The sequence below is a fragment of the Sinocyclocheilus anshuiensis genome, unplaced genomic scaffold (assembly GCF_001515605.1).
Source record: "Sinocyclocheilus anshuiensis isolate Anshui unplaced genomic scaffold, SAMN03320099.WGS_v1.1 scaffold2176, whole genome shotgun sequence".
In the NCBI taxonomy this organism is placed as follows: domain Eukaryota; kingdom Metazoa; phylum Chordata; class Actinopteri; order Cypriniformes; family Cyprinidae; genus Sinocyclocheilus; species Sinocyclocheilus anshuiensis.
The window spans coordinates 138585-159299 of record NW_015546237.1 but is presented as its reverse complement, the minus strand read 5'-3'; the positions used below and the strand labels follow the sequence as shown (position 1 = coordinate 159299).

The 20715-nt window shown below is 37.7% G+C and overlaps 1 protein-coding gene across 1 annotated transcript in view; it reads left to right on the top strand.

Moving 5' to 3' along the window:
* The first annotated feature begins 1591 nt into the window (after window positions 1-1591).
* Window positions 1592-20715, top strand: part of LOC107701524 (otoferlin) — a 35234-nt gene continuing 16110 nt past the window's right edge. The window contains 24 exon segments of the mRNA XM_016503565.1: window positions 1592-1640; window positions 1914-2016; window positions 2186-2240; window positions 2652-2783; window positions 4153-4215; window positions 4325-4409; window positions 4767-4926; window positions 5221-5407; window positions 7302-7488; window positions 8494-8717; window positions 9257-9365; window positions 10315-10489; window positions 10590-10710; window positions 11455-11555; window positions 11829-11919; window positions 12026-12142; window positions 12234-12386; window positions 17035-17224; window positions 17311-17435; window positions 18458-18592; window positions 18685-18846; window positions 18934-19053; window positions 20148-20309; window positions 20411-20660. Coding sequence (XP_016359051.1) covers window positions 1592-1640; window positions 1914-2016; window positions 2186-2240; window positions 2652-2783; window positions 4153-4215; window positions 4325-4409; window positions 4767-4926; window positions 5221-5407; window positions 7302-7488; window positions 8494-8717; window positions 9257-9365; window positions 10315-10489; window positions 10590-10710; window positions 11455-11555; window positions 11829-11919; window positions 12026-12142; window positions 12234-12386; window positions 17035-17224; window positions 17311-17435; window positions 18458-18592; window positions 18685-18846; window positions 18934-19053; window positions 20148-20309; window positions 20411-20660 — 3256 coding nt within the window.

Below are 20715 nucleotides of genomic sequence, written 5' to 3'. Positions count from 1 at the left end.
AGACTGGAATCTAAGAAATAATTTATATTTTACAGTATAGTCAAACAGGAAACAATTAATAATTAACAGCAATATTATTTTTACTGTATTTTGGATGAAATAAATGCAGCCTTGGTGAGCAGAAGAGACTTCTTTCAAAAACATAAAAAATGAATTATTTTAAACTTTTGACTGGTAGTCGTGACGTGTAACAAGTACACTGCAAAAAAGCGTCAGTGATTTTTTTTTTTTCACAGTTTTATTATGTGAATCAGATTTATATTAAGTAATAGCTTATAGAGACTGAGCTTGTATTTGAAGTAAAACGTACCATTTGAAATAAGTCAGCACACTGCACTGCCATTTCCTCCAAATCTTATGGAAACTTTGGTCTTTTTGAATGTAGTATAATTAGTTTAGATGTAGCCCATCACTGGTGAGAGGCATTATGCTCACACTGCCTTCAAACTCTCGATACAACCTTGTTGCTCCTGCAGTTTACGTGCTGGTTTTTACCTGCTTTGTTAGTCTGAGGACATCTAGAGTAGTAGCCTGTCAAAATCCCACGCGATCTCTCCCATCAGGAGCTAGTTCTAGTTACCAGTGTCTCGGGTTCAGCACTCATACACTATTCATGGCCATATCACATCTCTCCTGCCCATCTTCAGGATTAGACCAAACCAGACTCTTTTTGAGTGACTTTTGTGGCCTCTCTGTTTCTGTCATCCAAGTGTCAATAATGAGTTTGTAAACTATTTATTTTAAAGACATCTTGATATCGGAATCGCTTTGTCTTTCCTGCAAACTCCTAGATGTGATTCAGGAAGCAGAGAAGCAGCTGCCCTGTACGGTAAGTTTTCAGGATTTCATCAGACTTTGCATATGAGTCTTTTGTTTGCTTTGTGTGTCATGGAAAACCAAGTATTGCAATCATATCTAACTTAATGACAGTGGCTTTCAGATTTGGCTTTACTGTTATGGTGTTTTGTGTATTAATGAAAACATTAAACATAATCAGAAATGTATCAGGATGTTCAAAATTCACTTTTTTGTGGAATTTTTTGAGGATGTTTCAGTGAAAAAAGTTTCGTTTATCCAAAAATATCTTGCAATGGAAATATTTTCATCATAAAAGAAAGAATTTAAGAAAGAAAATAACTACCAGAAACTAATAAAAACTGTTGGTTGGTCTGCACAGAATCCATTAGCTCTGTTTTGATTGCATCAGTTAGCTCTAAGCATATATAATTCTCAGACTTGAATATGCTTTCTTTCTTTTTCTTTCTTTCTTGCTCATTTACAACATTCAGCATGCTTATTTAAAGGTAATCTGTCAGTTGTAGATGCACCTGTCTGTTTAGATAATTATGCTACTTATGCAAATTAATTCAGTGCTAAATAAATTCTTCATGTATCTGCTAATTATTGACGGGTTAGGGTAATAAACTTTAGTTAATTAATAAAGGCTAATTGCTTTTGGATTCCTGGCTGATTGAAATGGAGTTGCAAAGACATTACCGTTGCATTTAAATTGAGAGATTTTTAACATTAATTTTTCATTTCCATTTTCAAAAACATTCATATACCAAGAGGATAAATCAAATTCCTGACAATGAAGCGTAGCAAGCATCGAGCCTCCAAGAATGATGGCAAAGGTCAAGGTGAAAGATTTTATTAATTGTGTGGAAATTTGTACATTATTGTAAATTCTTTAACATAATTAGTTCAGTTTTATTTATAGTGAATAATTAATATATTTCAATAATTATGTCATATTATATAATAATACATTTAATAAATGATATAAAACATTTTATGTGAATGTAGCCTTTATTTATTGCAAATAACTTGTTTATTGAAAATATATATATATATATACATAATGAATGTCCATAATGTTCATAATGACATCTCATCATATTTGACTTGTTAAGATGAGCCGGCCATCCTAGAGACGGAGGATATGAGGATGCCAGACCCTGACACCATCTCACTCGCATCAGTCACTGCCGTCACAACCAATGTCTCCAATAAGAGGTGACCAGAAATTATTCCAGTCACATGATTCCAAATCAAATTTGATATGCTGTATTACCTTTATGTTGTGTTAAATATTACTTAAATGCCAATATTCCATATTCTAACATTGTATGTTGATCAACTTCTACTTTTTTTTTTCCATCCAAAAATGTCGTAATTATTTTAGATCAAAGCCTGACATCAAGATTGAGCCTAGTGCTGGAAGACCAGTTGATTTCCAAGTATGTAGAACGGCAAATTGTCATTGATGACAGAAAGAGATTTTTTTGTAAAGAAAAAAAAGCTACACATTTCACACAATGTTTGTTAAAACAATAGAAGTAGTGTTGAAAATGAAGACGGTCAGTATTGTGTTTGTGGTTAGTGGAACATGTTGATAGTTAAAATGAAGAGCTACACCTGTGGATCTTCTGCTTAGGACACCGGTGTGAACTTCATACATTGTGTAAGACTAAAAATCACAAAACATCTGCTGATTCAAAAACAATGGTAAAGAAAAGTGGTATTAGTGAACAGACTAGCTCTTACAGCATTTGAGACATATTAACCCTATAGTTTTGTATCATACAGACATTTTTGAATACCGTCCACATACAGTACCACATATTTGTGTGTAATACCCCACTTTCCAGGTTAGTGTCACTGTTATTGAGGCCAGACAGCTGGTGGGTCTGAACATGGATCCAGTGGTGTGTGTAGAAATTGGTGATGAAAAAAAATACACCTCAATGAAGGAGTCGACCAACTGCCCTTACTACAATGAGGTATGTTCCTTTTTAATTTAGGATTGCAATATTGTCCCTTTGCAAAATAATGATCACAACAAATAACTGAACTCAAAAAATAGCAAAATAATCACATCAAACCAATTGTTAATCTTAAAGGAACAGTTCACCCAAATATGAAAATGACCTGAAGATGTGCTCACCCTCAGTTCATCCAAGATTAGGATGAGTTTGTTTCTTCATCGGATTTGGAGAAATGTAGCATTGCATCAGTGTCTCAGCAATGGATGCTCTGCAGTGAATGGGTGCCGTCAGAATGAGAGTCTGATAAAAACATCACAATAATCCACAAGTAATCCACAGCACTCCAGTCCATCAGTTAACGTCTTGTGAAGACAAAAGCTGTTAGAAACAAATCCATCAAGACGTTTTTACCTTCAAATCATTTATTCAGTCTAAAATACGAGTCTATAATCCATAATAACGCTTCCTCCAGTAAAAAAGTGGTCTGGTCTGAATCAGGAGAGAAATCTGTACAGATCAAGCACCGTTTACAAGCCAAAACAGCTCTAAACAAATATGTGGCTGGATTTTGATGTGAGAGACAACAGGAGATGCACTTTTTCACTGGAGGAAGCGTTATTATGGATTATGGATTTTAGCCGGAAGCAACAGTTTGAAAAAGGTCTTGATGGATTTGTTTCTTTTATCAGCTGTTTGGACTCTCATTCTGACGGCACCCATTCACTGCAGAGCATCCATTGCTGAGACAGTAGGCGCGTTTCCATTGCCCTTCAAATTGCGCAAATTGAAATTGCGAATTGAAAATGCGCCTAATGGAAATGTGTCAATTTCTCTCTCCAGTATAAGGGGCTTTCTCTACCATTAATGCTTAGACAGTTTACACTGCACACGTCTGCGGTGCAGTGTGGCTCTGATACGGTCACTGAAGCTGATTGGGGCCACAATGCTTGTGTTTATGTTTTTATACAGTCTGTGGTTTATTCCAGCCGCGCCACGCACGTTTCCCAAGCGGCTCTCTTTGCTGCTTCTGTAAAGATACACGCTTACGCCTCCTTTGAATAAATATAGCCAAAATCCCACCAAAATCCACTGCCATGACTTATCGCGAGAGGCAAAAGGTTACGTTTTAGTCGCATAACATTGGTTAATGGAAACGCCATTTCGCAATATTTTTTATCGACATTTATAAAATATCGCCAAAATTTTGCGCAAATCTGTAATGGAAACGCGCCTAGTGATGCAATGCTGCATTTCTCCAAATCTAATGAAAAAATCCTGGATGGCCTGAGGGTGAACACATTTTCAGCAAATGTTCATGTTTTGGGTGAACTATTCCTTTAATATTGCTAATTTAATGTTTTCATAAACTTTTCGCTTTTTTTAGTACTTCGTTTTTGACTTCCACGTTCCTCCTGATGTCATGTTTGACAAGATCCTGAAAGTGTCAGTAAGTAGCATCAAATATCAATTTTAAATGGACTTATTCCTAAAAGATCGTTTTTTCATTCGGCTTTAAGCTTTTTTTTAAACGGTTTTAAAATAATGTGTCCATACAGGTTATCCACTCTAAAAATCTTTTGCGAAGTGGGACGCTGGTCGGGAGCTTCAAGCTTGACGTGGGCACAGTTTATACACAACCTGGTAACTGGTATTATCATGCTTCTCTATCCACCTTACTTTAAAACACAGAAGTAAGCAATTTTCTGTGAATGTGCAAGACGTACGCTTCATTAGCCACTATAGATAAATAACTAGAAAAATATTTGAGCTACAAATCAGTGTGTTTATGACTGATAATAAATTATAATATGACAAATACCTGTTTGCAATATAAAACAGCATAATGGATTGTTTTTGTACTGGTAAAAGAAATAGAAACAACTGACACCGGAAGCCTGCGTCGCTCTTATGTTAAAAATAAGGTGGATAAAGCTCTGTTTCTAGACTAGACTAGAGAGCTCAAAGACTAGAGTTATGTGTTTTTCTTTACATTTACAGAACATCAGTTCTTCCACAAATGGGCCACTTTATGTGACCCCGATGACATCACTGCAGGATGCAAAGGCTATGTCAAGTGTGACGTCGCAGTTGTTAAAAAGGGCGACACTCTGAAAACTCCACACAAAACAAATGAAACAGATGAGGATGACATTGAGGGGTAAAAAACAAAAACCCTTCCTACATCGTTAATGTTACATGTGTTATTTGCAAAGGGAAGCATCACTGTTACTATTCCTTACCTTGAACATAAACTCTAAACTCAAGTGTTCCCAGCATATTTTGACAGCCCTATGAAATAAATATTTACTTGTAGTATTTAATTCAAATGTGAAACTCTAGTTTAGTATTTTACCACCCAGATAATTCCATCCAACAATATATGGATTATTTAAAGGCGATTCTATATGCAGAAACACATCTCTCTTCTTTATTGATTTCGTTGTTGTTCCAGTAATCTTCTGTTGCCAGATGACGTCCCAGCTGAGCGTCAATGGGCAAGATACTATGTGAAAATCTACCGAGCCGAGGGGTTGCCCAAAATGAACACCAGCATTATGGCAAACGTCAAAAAAGCCTTCATTGGAGAAAATAAGGACTTGGTTGATCCGTATGTCCAGGTGCAATTTGCAGGACAGAAGGTGGGCAGAATTCTCACTAATGGTCATTTAGTAAAATTGGAAAATATAATAGAGTTTAATGGAAAATAAATGTAATCATTAAACAAAACACATTTTACACATTATTCAAAGTTCACTGAATAATATTTTATAATGCACTATAAAAATGAAGACTCTGGAATGACCAGTTCTGTTAAAAACCATGAAATCGCTGGTGAACACGGTTTCATTTCCTGTGTTGATGTATTTCCTGTTGAAACAGGAAGTTTGAGTCATTAAGTGGGACATTTTGAAGACCTCATCCAGTCTTATTTTATAGTTTACATCACAGATATGAACCATTATTTACTACTTGATAGACAACTTATTAAAAAAAAAAAAATGCATTTGAAGTACCGTACTTGCAAATAATATTTTTTTTAAATACACATTCACTCTAAATCATATGCTGAAAATGTTTGTTGTCTCATAACATTAAATTACTTATAAGATTACTATTATATATTTTAAATTCAGAATGGCAATATTTTTGGGTCTATCGAAAAACAGTTGTCATATTAAATGTTTAACTACAGCTTACATGTAATAAGTGTCCACTGCATGCAAGTTATGATGAGTTTTATTAAATCCCAAGAGTGAGCAGATAAACAATAAACACAGGCATGGCTTGATGAACCAAGAACATAGACATGGACACAACTCACCAACAGTAGTTACAAGCAGCAAAGCTAGACAGAAAACAATGGCAACATGAGGGCTATTTATACACAAGACTAAATGACTAAACAAGGAACAACTGTGAACAATCAAGACAATGAACCAATCACAAAACAGAACTAAGAACCACATGACCAAATCAACTAATAAGAACACGACACATTAACAAGACAACCAATAGCCTCACACTCCATCCGAGTAGGTGACGGAATATGCACCAAAGCTGGGGCAAGTTCAAGCTCGAACCGGTGCGCAACGTTTTGCTACGGTTGAACGACATGTTTCCTGGAAACGGTGTGCAACGGGGTTTGAGATACGTTTTCTCTTGTTTGGTGGGTGTGTCAAACATGTCAGCCCAATCAGCAGCAACATGTATATAAACCAAGCGGTATTAAAGAGACAGCTAGCACAATGTAATTAACATCAAAATAAATTCACAAGAGCAAGTATATTGTTTGCACATGTTTATTTACATTAAAAGCAAAATAACTGAAATAATAAGAGCACACCGTTTCCGTTTAAAAAACGTTTTGCACCGTTTTGTCGGGGCTGAACGCAGCCCTGGTTTGCCAACGTCAAAGAAGAAGACAACCAATAGCAGGATTACATAAGGGCAAGGGCAACGCATGACAGGAACCATCACTATGACAAAGACAAAATAAAAGACATGAAAACATGAACATAAACCAAAACCAAAAAACAACCATGAAACTACATCTTACCTTTGGGCCAGAAAAAGCACTCTAAAGTTCAGATAATTGCATTTAACATACATTTAAACTATTATTCATTTTAATTTAATTGTAAATAGCATGCAGTTTAGTGTCTGAAAACATTACAGTCAGTTCACACTTAAATTCCTTCAAAGACTGAAATCATGCGTTTTAAACCATATGAGTTTAAACTTCTGATATCCGGTTTTCTGAGTGCACACATCTGAAGCACACGCACAGAAAGCGGATGAAAAATCGCATGTTTATTTTAGATCTGTGTGGCAGCAGCAATATTAGATAAATCAATAAATGCACTGCTGCCTTGTCTCCTCTGAGGCTGGGACTCTAAATAGTGTTCTGTGCTCGTCTGTGCAGCCAAACACAGAACAGTTAGCAAAAGCAGTCAGTTTAAAAGCTTCTTTTTCACAAGGGGGAGGCATCAATATTTTTGATCCATTGATCCATGTCATCTATCCACAATGCAGGGAAAAACTTCAATTCAGAAGAGCAGCTATGAGCCGATCTGGAATGAGCAGATCGTTTTCACAGAGCAGTTTCCACCTCTGTGCCGGAGAATGAAAGTCCAGATCCGCGATTCAGATAAAGTGAACGATGTGGCCATCGGAACGCACTTCATTGACCTGCGGAAGATTGCTAATGATGGAGACAAAGGTAACAGGGCTTCCTGAACACCTCTGCAAAAGTAATACACTAACGTGTAAAAGTCTGGAATCATTAAATATAAGCACCCAATAACTGAATAATTAAATAATTATAATTGAATAATAATTCTGCCGACAATTTATTTGATACAGTAAAAACAGTAATATTATGAAATGTTATTACAATTTAAAATAACTATTTTCTATGTGAATCTATGTTAAATGTAATTTATTCCTATTTTATTTGATCAAAAATACAGTAAAAATGTGAAATATTATTACAATTTAAAAGAACTGTTTTCTATGTGAATATGTGTTAAAATGTAATTTATTCCTGTGATCAAAGCTGAATTTTCAGCATCATTACTCCAGTCTTCAGTGTCACATGATTCAAGAAAGAAAACGTACCAAAAAAAAGTAAATGTTTTTACTGTCACTTTTTTAATAAGTTAATGCATCCTTGCTGATTGCTAATCTTTATTGATTGATTGATTGCTTTATTATTATTATTATTATTATTATTATTAAATCTTACTTACCCCAGTGCATCACCGTTTCCACAAAAATAAGCACCACTCTTTTCAACATTGATAATAATCAGAAATGTTTCTTGAGCAGCAAATCAGCATATTAGAATGATTTCTGAAGATCATGTGACACTGAAGACTGGAGTAATGATGCTGAAAATACAGCTGCGCATCACAGAAATACATTACAGTTTACAATACATTCAAATAGAAAACAGCTATTTTAAATTGTAATAATATTACTGTATTTTTACATGGCCTTACTGAGGATAAGAGACTTCTTCAAAAGCATTAAAAGCTCTTAATTATTTACAAACTTTTGACCGAAAGTATATTTCCTTTGTCTTTTATGTTGTTTATCACATGTTGCTCTGGATACTCAATCACATAAGCTATCACTACATTGCTGTTCAAGATCAGTATTAAACCATTTTCAAATATTATCAAAAGGTAAAAGATTTAAAAAGTGATCCTGTTTCTATTGCTAGGCTTTCTTCCGACTCTTGGGCCAGCTTGGGCCAACATGTACGGCTCCACACGCAGCTACACGCTCATGGACGAGTACCAGGACCTGAATGAAGGACTAGGGGAAGGGGTTTCGTTCAGGGCCCGGCTGCTGATCAGTCTGGCCGTGGAGATACTGGATACCTCCTCTGCTGAAGTAATGTGCTCCACTGAGGTGCAGGTGGAGGGAGTTTCCAACATCTCAGATGTAAGCGATCCATAGACGGGGGTGGGGGGGGATTCAATACAATTACAGTGAATTACGACAGGCCAATTACAGTGAATAATTCATTCTCTTTATTTATCTCTGCACATTATTCATTTATCAGTAATACTCATAGAAGTTCTTTGTGTGCACGACAATCATCTACACAGTCAGAGCCAAAGTTAGGCTTCATTCTGCATGTGACTTGCTGTTAAAAATTAATCAGTTTGAGAAAAAATCTGTTTTGAATTGTTTATGAGCACAGTGACATCATGTTTTGTCTAATCTTAGGAAAACCCCATACACTGAAAACAAAAAAGAAACACTCAGAAATTGCTAGTAAATTTCACAATTAATTACAAAGAAATGGCAAGTAGTGCAACTGGATTAAACATGAAATTTAAATGAAATTAAATGTTAATTTAATTAACGTAGATAGACTGAAATAGCATTTTCTTGTAAAGCATACTCTAATAAACGTTTTATTTACAACAAAGTGTATTCACAAAACATTTAATCAATTGTTTGTTGCTTATATCTAGAATGCCACGGGAAAAATTGAGGAGTTCTTTCTCTTTGGATGTTTCCTTGAGGCCACTATGATTGACAGGAAGATTGGAGACAAACCCATCAACTTTGAGGTTACAATAGGTAAAATCTATGGTAGACTAGTTATCAGCCTTTAAATTGAGGTCACCAGTTGCTCACCATTCAGAATGCTACTGAATTCTTTTAAACTTTCAAAGAAATGTATGTTACTGCTGTGAGTGTACTTTTTAATAATACATTTAATATGAATGACACCAGTTCAATATTAGATCAATCATACACAAGGCATATGGACTAACTCCTGAAATGTTGCAGTAGATGATATTAATAATCAGTGTTTGAAATGCCATCTCTCCAAGTCAACCTTCTTATGTTCAGGTTGATTCAATATAAACTCATTCAAACTCAAACTCATCCAATTTTTACATGCAAGGACCATTAACTGGCTTTAAAGGAATAGTTGACCCAAAAATAAAAAGTTTGCTGAAAACGTACTCATCTTCAGGCCATCCGAGATATAGATGAGTTTTTTATTTGTTCATGGGAACAGATTTGTAGAAATGTAGCATTGCATCAGTGTCTCAGCAATGGATGCTCTGCAGTGAATGGGTGCCGTCAGAATGAGAGTCCAAACAGCTGATAAAAACATCACAATAATCCACAAGTAATCCACAGCACTCCAGTCCATCAGTTAACATCTGGAGAAGACAAAAGCTGTGTGTTTGTAAGAAACAAATCTGCTTTTAACTTCAAACTGTTGCTTTAGGCTAATCCATAATAACACTTCCTCCAGTGAAAAAGTGTTCTGGTCTGAATCAGGAGAGAAATCTGCACAGATCAAGCAGCGTTTAAACAGTCCAAAACAGCTCTAAACAAATACAATTCAAAGACTATTTTTTGGTTAAACATAATCCAATAATCTTTCTTTTATTTACAACTTGAAAAAAAATCATATTTTATAGTGCACACTTCACTTTTATGCAAGTAATGAATTATTCTGGGAAGTGTGTCAGACACCTACTACATCATTAAGCTATCCTTTCAAATCAAGGAAACTATGGCAGTGAACTCGATACTCCAACCAAGCCAAAAACAAAGAAGAGGAAGGGTGGCGATGACGAGGAGTCTGAGCTCATTCACGGCTCTAGTGACGAGGAGGTGGATGATGGTGGAGATATGACCTCAGTTTCCAGCACTCCTCCAATGAAGCCAGTCATCACTGACAGGTTGAGTTACTCAACATGTACTGACCTAAAACTCATTTATTTATGTTATTTTGCATTTTGGTGCAAATTCATGTATCATATCCGGTTTATTTGTCTGCAGAAACTATTTCCACCTCCCGTACTTTGAGAGGAAGCCCTGCATTTTTATCAAGAGCTGGTGGCAGGACCAAAGAAGACGACTTTATAATGCAAACATCATGGACAGAATTGCAGATAAATTGGTAATGAATCAATGAATATAGCTTATATTAGTTCGTTTCTGAAATATGTATATTTTTACCATTCTGTACACATTCTTATTTTTGTTTCAACCATTTTGTACCACTATTTATTTCATTTTTATTTCATTTTACTCTAAATAAATAAATCTTCAGGCAAGACAATACAGATGAATAGGGTAAACATTTTAACTAACAGATAACACCATACTTCCCCTGTTGATGAAACACGGTACATTAAGACAATTGTTTTGTATTACAACTTTTCTGAAATGTTATGTTTAAAAATGCAAACGAGACATTTTCTAATGAAATATGCACTAATTTATTTCCAGAACAGAAATCTGAACATTGGATAAAGCCAGGTTCAAATTCTCATTTCATTTTGTTGACATTATAGAAATATTATTATATATGTATTATGTCTTGTAGAGAGATTGTTGTAATTAAAATCTACAGATGCAAATAGATCAAGCGCAAAAAAATAAACACTAAAGTGTCTATTTTGGATTCTTTCTTTCCACTAGTCTGAAATAAGTCAAGTTATGGAAGCAAATTAGCCCAAAATCTCAAAATGGACTAGTGCGTGATAAAAAAAAACAAGGGTTTTGCCTGTAGTGTCTTGCCTTAAATTCCATTTACATCATATTTTTCGTTTAGTATACAATAATAATCCTGGTTACAGTTAATCTGTGAAAATACATCTATACGTTGACATTGCAGCTTGTGTTCTCTATCATTTTACAGGAAGAAGGGTTAAACGATGTACAGGAGATCATTAAAACAGAGAAAGCCTATCCTGAGCGCAGACTCAGAGGAGTCCTGGAGGAACTCAGCTTTGGCTGCAGGTTTATATACGGTTTATATATGTTATTCTGAGCCAGTTATGAGTGGTGATTAAACGGTGCAGTAAGCGTTTTCTAAGAACCACTTGACTGGTTAATGTATATGGTGGGTAGTAAAGCATGATTTCTTGATAATTCAGAAGTAACATTTTTAAATGAATTGGAAAAAAAAATTAAATTTTGAGGTACAAATGGCACAATATTTTCACAAAACTTTATTCAACCGTCTATGACAGGGTAAAGATAAAATAACAGTGGATTTATTATCTCTTTCAGTACCTTTGTAACTTTAGCAAACAATGATCAGAATCAGACTGGGAAGACTAAACTGGACCGGGAGAGACTGAAATTATGCATGCAGGAATTGGTAAAAGCAGCTCTTACTAACAAATATTAAGAGTAACTAATGTTAAAATCTGATTCTGGTGGCTTATTTTTGTGTCTGTTGCTAAAGCTTGTTGTTATTTTTTCAGGAAAACATGGGCCAGCAAGCAAAGAATATGCGATCCCAAGTAAAGAAAAGCAACGTGAAAGACAAAATAAAACTGGCACAAAACTTCCTCCACAAGCTGAGATTCTTGTCTGATGAGGTAGTGCACAAGACCTGATAAAATACAAATATGCTTGGTTATGTGGCCATATAGATGTATTCATGTAAATTATTTTGTTTTTTCATCATAGCCTCAGCATAGTGTTCCAGATATTTACATATGGATGATAAGCAACAACAAACGCATTGCATATGCCCGCGTTCCCTCCAAAGACATCCTCTTCTCTTCTGTAGAGGAAGAAACCGGAAAGGACTGTGGGAAAGTCCAGACCACCTTTTTCAAGGTTAGGATGAATGCAAATTCTGAAACTGTCTTAAAACATTTTATGTCAGAATACTTACCTTGAAAGGGGCCATATCATTTAATTTTCCTTGATGTATTATGAAGACAACTCAAAACTTTTTAACTAAGCTGCCAAAACTGCTTGTGATGAATGTATCAGTGTGGCTGAATCAAGTTTATTTGCAAAAAGATTCATTCACTGAAAAAGGCATTTCAGTCCGATCTGAACAGTTTTACAGCACATTTCAGCACAGATTGCTTTATGAATCAGTCACAATGTGATGAAAGAAGCTGTTATTAAAGGATGGAGCAGAACGTCTCGGATACGGTCGGAGGACGATTGTCCTCCCTGATCTTGCACAGGGACTGGGAGAAGCAAGGGTTGAAACCAGCGCAGGGCCAGCAGTACTGCCAGAAATTCAAGGCAATTTATATGCCACTGCAGTCGTGGTCCTATCCAGAAGCCCATCGATGCATGCACATTGCACACAGAACCCTAGCCTGTTCTGGAGGCACCTGTTATGACAACAACATGCCTGGACACTTGTTCTAAGGGCACTCCTGCCCGTAGAAAGGTAAGGTTTGACCAGGAGCTGAAAGTCTGGCAACAACTTTGTGTGATGGCCACACGGAGTGTGCCATGGTGCCATGCCCATCTTGGGACTCGGCTGTGTAGCCAGTGCTGAACTGGTCTCATACTCATCAATCCGAGCTGCATTACCATGGCTGTGGATGCCATATGACCCAGAAGCCTCTGAAATTGTTTCAGCAGAACCGCTGTTTTCCCCCTGAATAAATTCAGGTAGTTCAACACTGACTAGGCATTCTCGTTTGTGAGAAGTGCTGTCCAACTACATACTGAGAAAAGAGATGCTCTGACTAGGGGAGAGCTTGCTCTTCTCCCATTTGCACTGAAGCCCCAACTGGCTGAGGTGCCAGAGCACCGGGTTACTGTGCTTGTACAACAGATCTCGAGAGTGAGCTAGAATGAGCCAGTCATCAAGAGTTGTGGATATAGATGCCTACTTTTCCTTTAATGGGTCAAGGGCACCCTATACAACTTTGGTGAAGACACAGGGAGACTGGTACATCCTGAAGGGGAGGACTTTGTACTGGTATGCCTGACCCTCGAAAGCAAACCGAAGAAACTGTCTGTGTCGAGGCAAGATTGAGAAGTGGATGTATGTATTCTTCAGGTCAATTGCAGCAAACCAGTCTTGGGGCTGAACACCTGTGAGAATGTGCTTCTGCGTCAACATCTTGAACAGGAGCTTGTGCAGGGCCAAAATTAAAACTCGCAGATCCAAGATCAGTTGTGATCCACCACCTTTTTTGGGTACGATGAAGTGAGGGCTGTAAGTAGGGAGGCAATGCATCCCGGAGCAGAGAGGGTGAGTGTGGAGTAACACTTACCCTGCTCCCTGGATCCTGTGAAGGGCTTGATAGAGCTGCGTGAGGAAGCAGTGCATCCTTGAGGTGTGACCTCTTGGCCTGTTTCGAAAGGAGAGGATGAGGCTGAGAGTGAGGAAGCATTGCGTCGCTCACTGCCAGACTGTGTAGAGTGTGTCTGGACTGCTTTGCTGTCCGCTTGGAGGGCTGCCTGGGTGACAGGCTGTGTCGCATTCCTGTGGGAGGCTTGACATTGCGGCTTAGGTGTAACATCAGGCTGCACCAGAGCAGATGTAGACACTGCAGGGGGATGCCCTTGGCATCAAGCAGACTGGGGGCCAGCCCATGCTGGGGCAAGATGTGTTTGATGGTCTCTGTCTGCTTCTGGACTGCCAGGAATTGCTGGGCAAAGTCCTCAGTGTCACCGATAAGGCCAGCCACTGAGATGTGGGCATTGAGAAAGCAAACCTTGTTGGTGTCCTGCATCTTAGCAAGGTTGAGCCAAAGATGTCACTCCTGTGGACTCTGTCCCCTCCTCTGATGCCGCGATTGATATCTGGTCCTCCCCTGGAGCTCCAAATGAAATGTTAGGACCACCGTGTAAGGATGGTTTTCGTTTTAAGACATAACAAAAGATCAAACACCCTGTAATAAAACATTAAAACTCACTAATCTGGAGAGAAGATCTCAAAGAAAGAGCAAAGGATACCACCTTGCCCAAATTTCCCCCCTTGCTTAATCATGAACCCATCTCCCCCTTTCCCTCTTCTCCCCCACCAGGCTCAAGTCATTAACGATTCTAAATTCTACAATTCTAAAAAAAGATTGTCTTTATAGAATATATGATTTATCTTGCGAATCTATTATTTTTACCCTTTCAAGTTTGGTGTCATTTTAAATGTCTCAGTGTGATTGGTAAAATGGTCTCAATTTCACAGGGTCTCTGGTGAGATTGTTTTACGATCTCTGATCAGGTGTGACTCTTGGGTCATGGAATCCTGACCAACCAAAGGTCTTCTGTTTTACAACTTAGATTTGAAGATTTCTTTTTTTTTTGTGGTCTGGGTATTTAAGGGAATGTGGCAAGTAAGTCATTGGGATTCTGTAACCAGAAAACCCCCGCACAGTGTATGTAAGTCTCTGGAGCTCTGCATCCTGGACACTCACATGCTGTGTATCTCTCTGCTGTCAGGTATGCATCTCTCACTCTTAGATTAATCTTTGAGCAATAAATGTTATGTATTTATCATTTCTGAATTGGATTCTAATTATGCAATTAGGATGATACATTCTTACCTGACAAATAAAATGTAATATTCGATTTATTCTCCTGAAATCATTATGACTTTTGGCGCTTTTCCACCGCATGGTACGGCACGGCACGGCACGGCACAGCTCGCTTTTGGGGGGTTTCCACTGTGTACAGTACCTGATACCTAGTACTTTTTTCAGTACCACCTTGGCTGAGGTTCAAAGCGAGCCATACCGTTACCGAAATGTGACGTGTAAACCCTGCTGATCACTGATTGGCCGGAGAGAATTGTTACTACCTGCATCATTGGACTTGCGACACGAGACCACTAGACCGGCTAGATTAAATCAGCACAGCCAGCGAGGATCGAACGCAACTTTATTTGAACGAACGCAACAGTTTCAAATGAACACACCTTTTTTAAAACAACAAAATAATGGCTGTCTTGCAGTTAAAAACATCCACATGCTGAGAATGAAGAGCACCATTCCATCGATATGCTCCATTGTTGTTTGTTTGTTTGTGTCGCGTTTATGATTATGTCACGGCAGTAGAGGCGGCGCAACTTTAACGACATGTCTATAATTCTCCCCACTCTGAAGCGGTACTAAACTGCAGTGGAAACGCAAACCGAGCTGAGCCGAGCCAAGCCGAGCCGAGCCGATCCGTGCCGAGCCGAGCCATACCATGCAGTGGAAAAGCTCCATAGTAGATAATGTGGAGTCTATTGCTACCTCAAATCTGTGTCTAGGATAGATCAAACTGAGGGTCCAATGAATGGAGCATGTGGTACTCCATGTGGGACCTTTTGATTTCTGTCTATCACTGACTTAGCAAGTTGTAGTAACATGACTAACAAAACTACACTTTTTGTATGAGCAAACATGTTGTAGCCAACTTAAAGGTATTAGTTAATTTACACCCCCTGACTAAGATCAGAACTGGCAAGTTTATGATTGTGAGATCCATGACCTCCAGCCGGCATGAGACTCTGTGCGGCACTGGGTCCCTAATGAACAAATAATTGAAAGTATAGGTTGTCCAGAATAATCAAATATCTAAATTCAGCCACATATAATCTTATGATCAGCTGTTAATCAGTAATGTAGTCAAATTTGAACAATCACTTAACGATTGGAGTCAGATTAAACACAGAGCTACAATAAAATTGAAACTCTATCCTAATAAATTAAGTGAACTTTGTAGAAGCACAAATAAAAGACCAACACGCATTGTACCGTCACCCACACTGTTGGAGTCCATCATTGGGCCAATAGGTGGTCCATTGGGCGGCAATTTCCTTTGGGAGTTCGATGGCAAGCAGCATCGAAGAGTAGTAGGAAGTCCGTGAGGACTGGCCTGGCGGAAATGTTGTAAGATCGCCCTGAGTGCTAACTGTGCTAACCGGTCCGCGCTGGGTAGCAGCAAAGGGGGTTTCCCCCACCACAAGAAGTGAGAGCCGAGATCTCTGCATTGCCATGGTCATGGTCTCACAATGAGGACATGAACCGTCCATGAACGATGGATGGATCAACGATCGTGACCGTTAGAGGGGGTCAGGAAACGACCGCATCCAGAAACACATGGACGAAGAGACATCTTTAAAAAGACACTCTTGTCCGTGTTGCTCTCTTAGAGAAACTGCTCTTTTATGCTGAAGTGCCCAGGGAGGAATCACAGCACTTATTTGTGTCGGCGAAACAGTTGAATGCTGTAGAAGGATCTTCCAGTTAAAGAGGGCTTCCCGAACTCACTATACAACTCATGAGGTGAATGGATGAGTGACTGCTGTAGAGATGCAACCACTAGCCTCATTTCACATGTGAAGGCACAGCAGCATTAAACAAACTCTTTAAGTTGAAGAGGTTCATAAAAAATAATTTATGACCTAAAAAATGAATAACAAAAATATTTGATAACTTTAATTGGCTTTTCTAAACATCTACTTGATATACTTTAACAGCAAGTACTAATTTACTTTCTTTTACTATTTTTCTTCTCTTTTTAGCTCCCTGGTAAGAAAAGCTTTGGACCTGCAGGCTGGACCGTTCAGGCTAAAACTGAGCTGTATCTGTGGCTCAGCTTGAACAGGCAGCGTAAGGACTACTTGAGCGGCCTACCAAATGGGTTTGAGGAGAACAAGGCAGTAAAAGGGCCTGGCATACAGTCCACACCCCCCATCAGCCTGATGTACACCAGTAAGATACCAAAGAACTTATATGAGTGACCTCAGATTGTCTGTGTAATAGTCAGTGATAATAACTCTTTTATTGTATGCTAACAGTGAAGCAGATCTTCCAGCTGAGGGTTCACATGTATCAGGCTCGCAGTCTGTTTGCGGCCGACAGCACGGGCCTGTCAGACCCTTTTGCCAGGGTATTTTTTTCTACTCACAGCCAGGTCACAGAGGTGAGATAAAAGCTTCATGCAAACTTACTATTGACATTTGAACTCTGTGAGCGAATATTTTGCATATGAACAAATCTGAACCCAATTTGAAAGACTTGCTATACTTCTTGAGCATATTTCTCCATATTTCTTTAGATTTATTTATTTAAAATAAACTTTATTGAAATAGATATTAAAGACTAAAAAATATGAATGTATTCATGTTATATATGAATATATCATTCGTATTATATATTGAATAAATCAGAGCATTCTGTGAAATTGAGTATTCTTCAACTAATGAAAGTCAATTCATTGAATATTTATAGGTGGCATTTCAAACATGATGATTATTAATATATTTATATTTAATTATTAATACCCTATATAGTGTGTGTATGATGAGAGGTTGAAAGATAATTTAATCTGAAAATAAAATGTATTAGTAGTATTGTTTTTATTTTAATATTATTTCATATTATATGATACAATTAATATTTGCAAAAATACCATTAAAACAGTTAAATTTGAATTATATGAATTTATATGCATGTGCATTTAATTTAAGAATTTATTTCAATTAAATTCCACATCCTGTTTGCTACATCAAACATAATTTAATGTTATATGATCAAATTAATATGATTAAAAATTACATGTAAAAGAGTTGAAATTGATTATATGAATTCATTCTACATACTTAAATTGACATTTGAATTACATTTCTACTTCATTTTTACATCAACTCAAATTCATTTCATTTTCAGGAATTGAAATGGAATTTAGATTCTCAATTCAATTCTAACGGTGCAAAACCCAGAACCCTTTTTGTCAGCACCATCAGTTCACAACCAGCCAAGAGAAACGTGTCTTCTCATAGCATTGAACATACAATAGCACTTGATGGGCTTGAACTAAAATATTTACTGAGAAAACATCGTTTGGTGCTGCTTTACTGCTTGAGCTGTTTGAGATATCCACATCAAACCTACTGCATAAAGAAGTTAGAAGGAAGGTGTAATAAGCTGATTATTTCCTCTCAGGTCCTGAATGAGACGTTGTGTCCTACATGGGATCAGCTGCTGGTGTTTGATAATGTGGAGCTCTATGGTGAGGCTGGTGAACTGAGGGATGATCCTCCTATAATCGTCATCGAGATCTATGATCAGGACACTGTCGTGAGTGCTGATATCCTGCAAATTATTCATTTCCTTCTGCTTTTCATGCTTTCACCTCCATAAATGTGGTTAATCTCATTCTACTTCTCAAGGGAAAAGCCGATTTCATGGGTAGGACATTCGCTAAACCTATAACCAAGATGTCAGATGAGCATTATGGGCCGCCACGCTTCCCTCCTCAACTGGAGTACTACCAGATCTACCGGGGAAACGGCACTGCAGGAGAAATGCTGGCGGCCTTTGAGCTGCTGCAGGTGCATCTGACAGGAACAAGAAACTGTTTAAGTCTTAGTCTGTGTTTGTGCATGTATATATACTTCTGTATTGTGGAAATCTTTCAGATTGGACCAGCTGGAAAGGCCGACCTGCCCCCAATAGATGGACCTTCAGATATCGATCGTGGTCCAATCCTGCCTGTTCCTATTGGCATAAGACCTGTCTTGAGTAAATACCGAATTGAGGTGAGTTGCTCTTAGTAGAACAGCTACAGGGCCGACCCAGAATCTGATCTACAATCTTAAAAATTGTGGTTCTTTATTGCCAGCAATGATGTCATGAAGATCCTTTAACATCCATGGACATCTCCATTTTACAAAAGGTTCTTTATAGTGGAAAAAGGCTCTTCAGATTATCAAAATGTTCTTCACACTAAGAAAAACTGGTTGTTATAAGAACTGTTGACTGAAAGGTTCTTTGGGGAACCAAAATGGTAATCCCCTCACCCAATGCTTTTTAATATTATTTTCACATTTCTTGTACATTTTAAAATGGTATTGCAGAGAGGTGTACAGTTATCATAAGAGAGCACACTTCTGACCAAAAAAAAAAAAAAGAATTAATAATAATAAATAGGTAATCACAGGTGTCTTGCTTATTCAACCTCCATTTGAGTCAAATAAATGGAACTTCTAAAAACAAAAATAAATATTTTTAATAAAAATATCATATTTTTATATTTGATAAGTAACAATTTAACAGCTCCCCAAAGTTGTCGAAATTGGTCCAAAATGTTATAAAATATTTATTTGTCAACGCAACACAACTAAAGAGTTTTAGCGTTAAATGAGATAGGCATTATATATACATTTTAATGTCAGGTTTTTGTAAAAACTTCAAACTCTGTGTGCACTAGAGAAACTGTGTGGCACATTGCTCTGAAAGACTATAGAGAACAGCTTCTTATTCACTAAATGTGTTTCCAGATACAGAGATAGAGTGCAGCAATGGATGTCCATGCTGATGGTTTAAATTAATTTGTTTCTATAAGCTATCGAATATGTGGTAGCCTGAACTGATGCAGGTTTGCTTGGTTTATTATAAAAATGTATATGATATCAGGATTTTAACCCAGCCCTTATGCATACTTCGAAATTGCACCAGACTAAATATCATGACTCACAGTCTTATGAAGAAGTGTCAGAACTGTCACTGGTGCCCCATCAACAATACTAGGTGCATGATGCCCCTGTATGCCAGAGTTCACCCCTGTACAGCTATTATATATATATATAAAAAAAACTTTGCATCACATTAAATTAACAAAACATTCATGCAGGTTCTCTTCTGGGGCCTGAGGGACTTGAAGCGGGTGAATCTGGCTCAAGTAGACCGCCCCCGCGTGGACATCGAGTGTGCAGGGAAAAGCATTCAGTCAGCGCTAATTCAGAACTACAAGAAAAACCCCAACTTCAGCACTCTGGTGAAGTGGTTTGAAGTGGTGAGGCTTTTGCACATTTATATCTCAGAAAGTATGAGACATTTTCAAAATGATGTTGATTGTACTACAGACATTGGAAAATGTTCATGATTTTTCACCAGGACCTGCCTGAGAACGAGCTCCTCCATCCTCCTCTGAACATCCGCGTGGTGGACTGCCGGGCGTTTGGTCGTTACACACTAGTCGGCTCTAATGCCGTCACATCTCTACGCAAATTCATTTACAGGCCATCGGACAAAAGTGTCAGTAACTGGTCTGCCATGGGTGTGTATCCAGAGAAAAAAGCTGTCAAATATGTATCTTCAGTTGATAAGCTTAAATGATTGTCTCATACACTCTAAAAAATGCTGAGTTGTTTCAACCCAATGTTGGGTCAAATATGGACTAACCCAACTGTTGGGTTAAA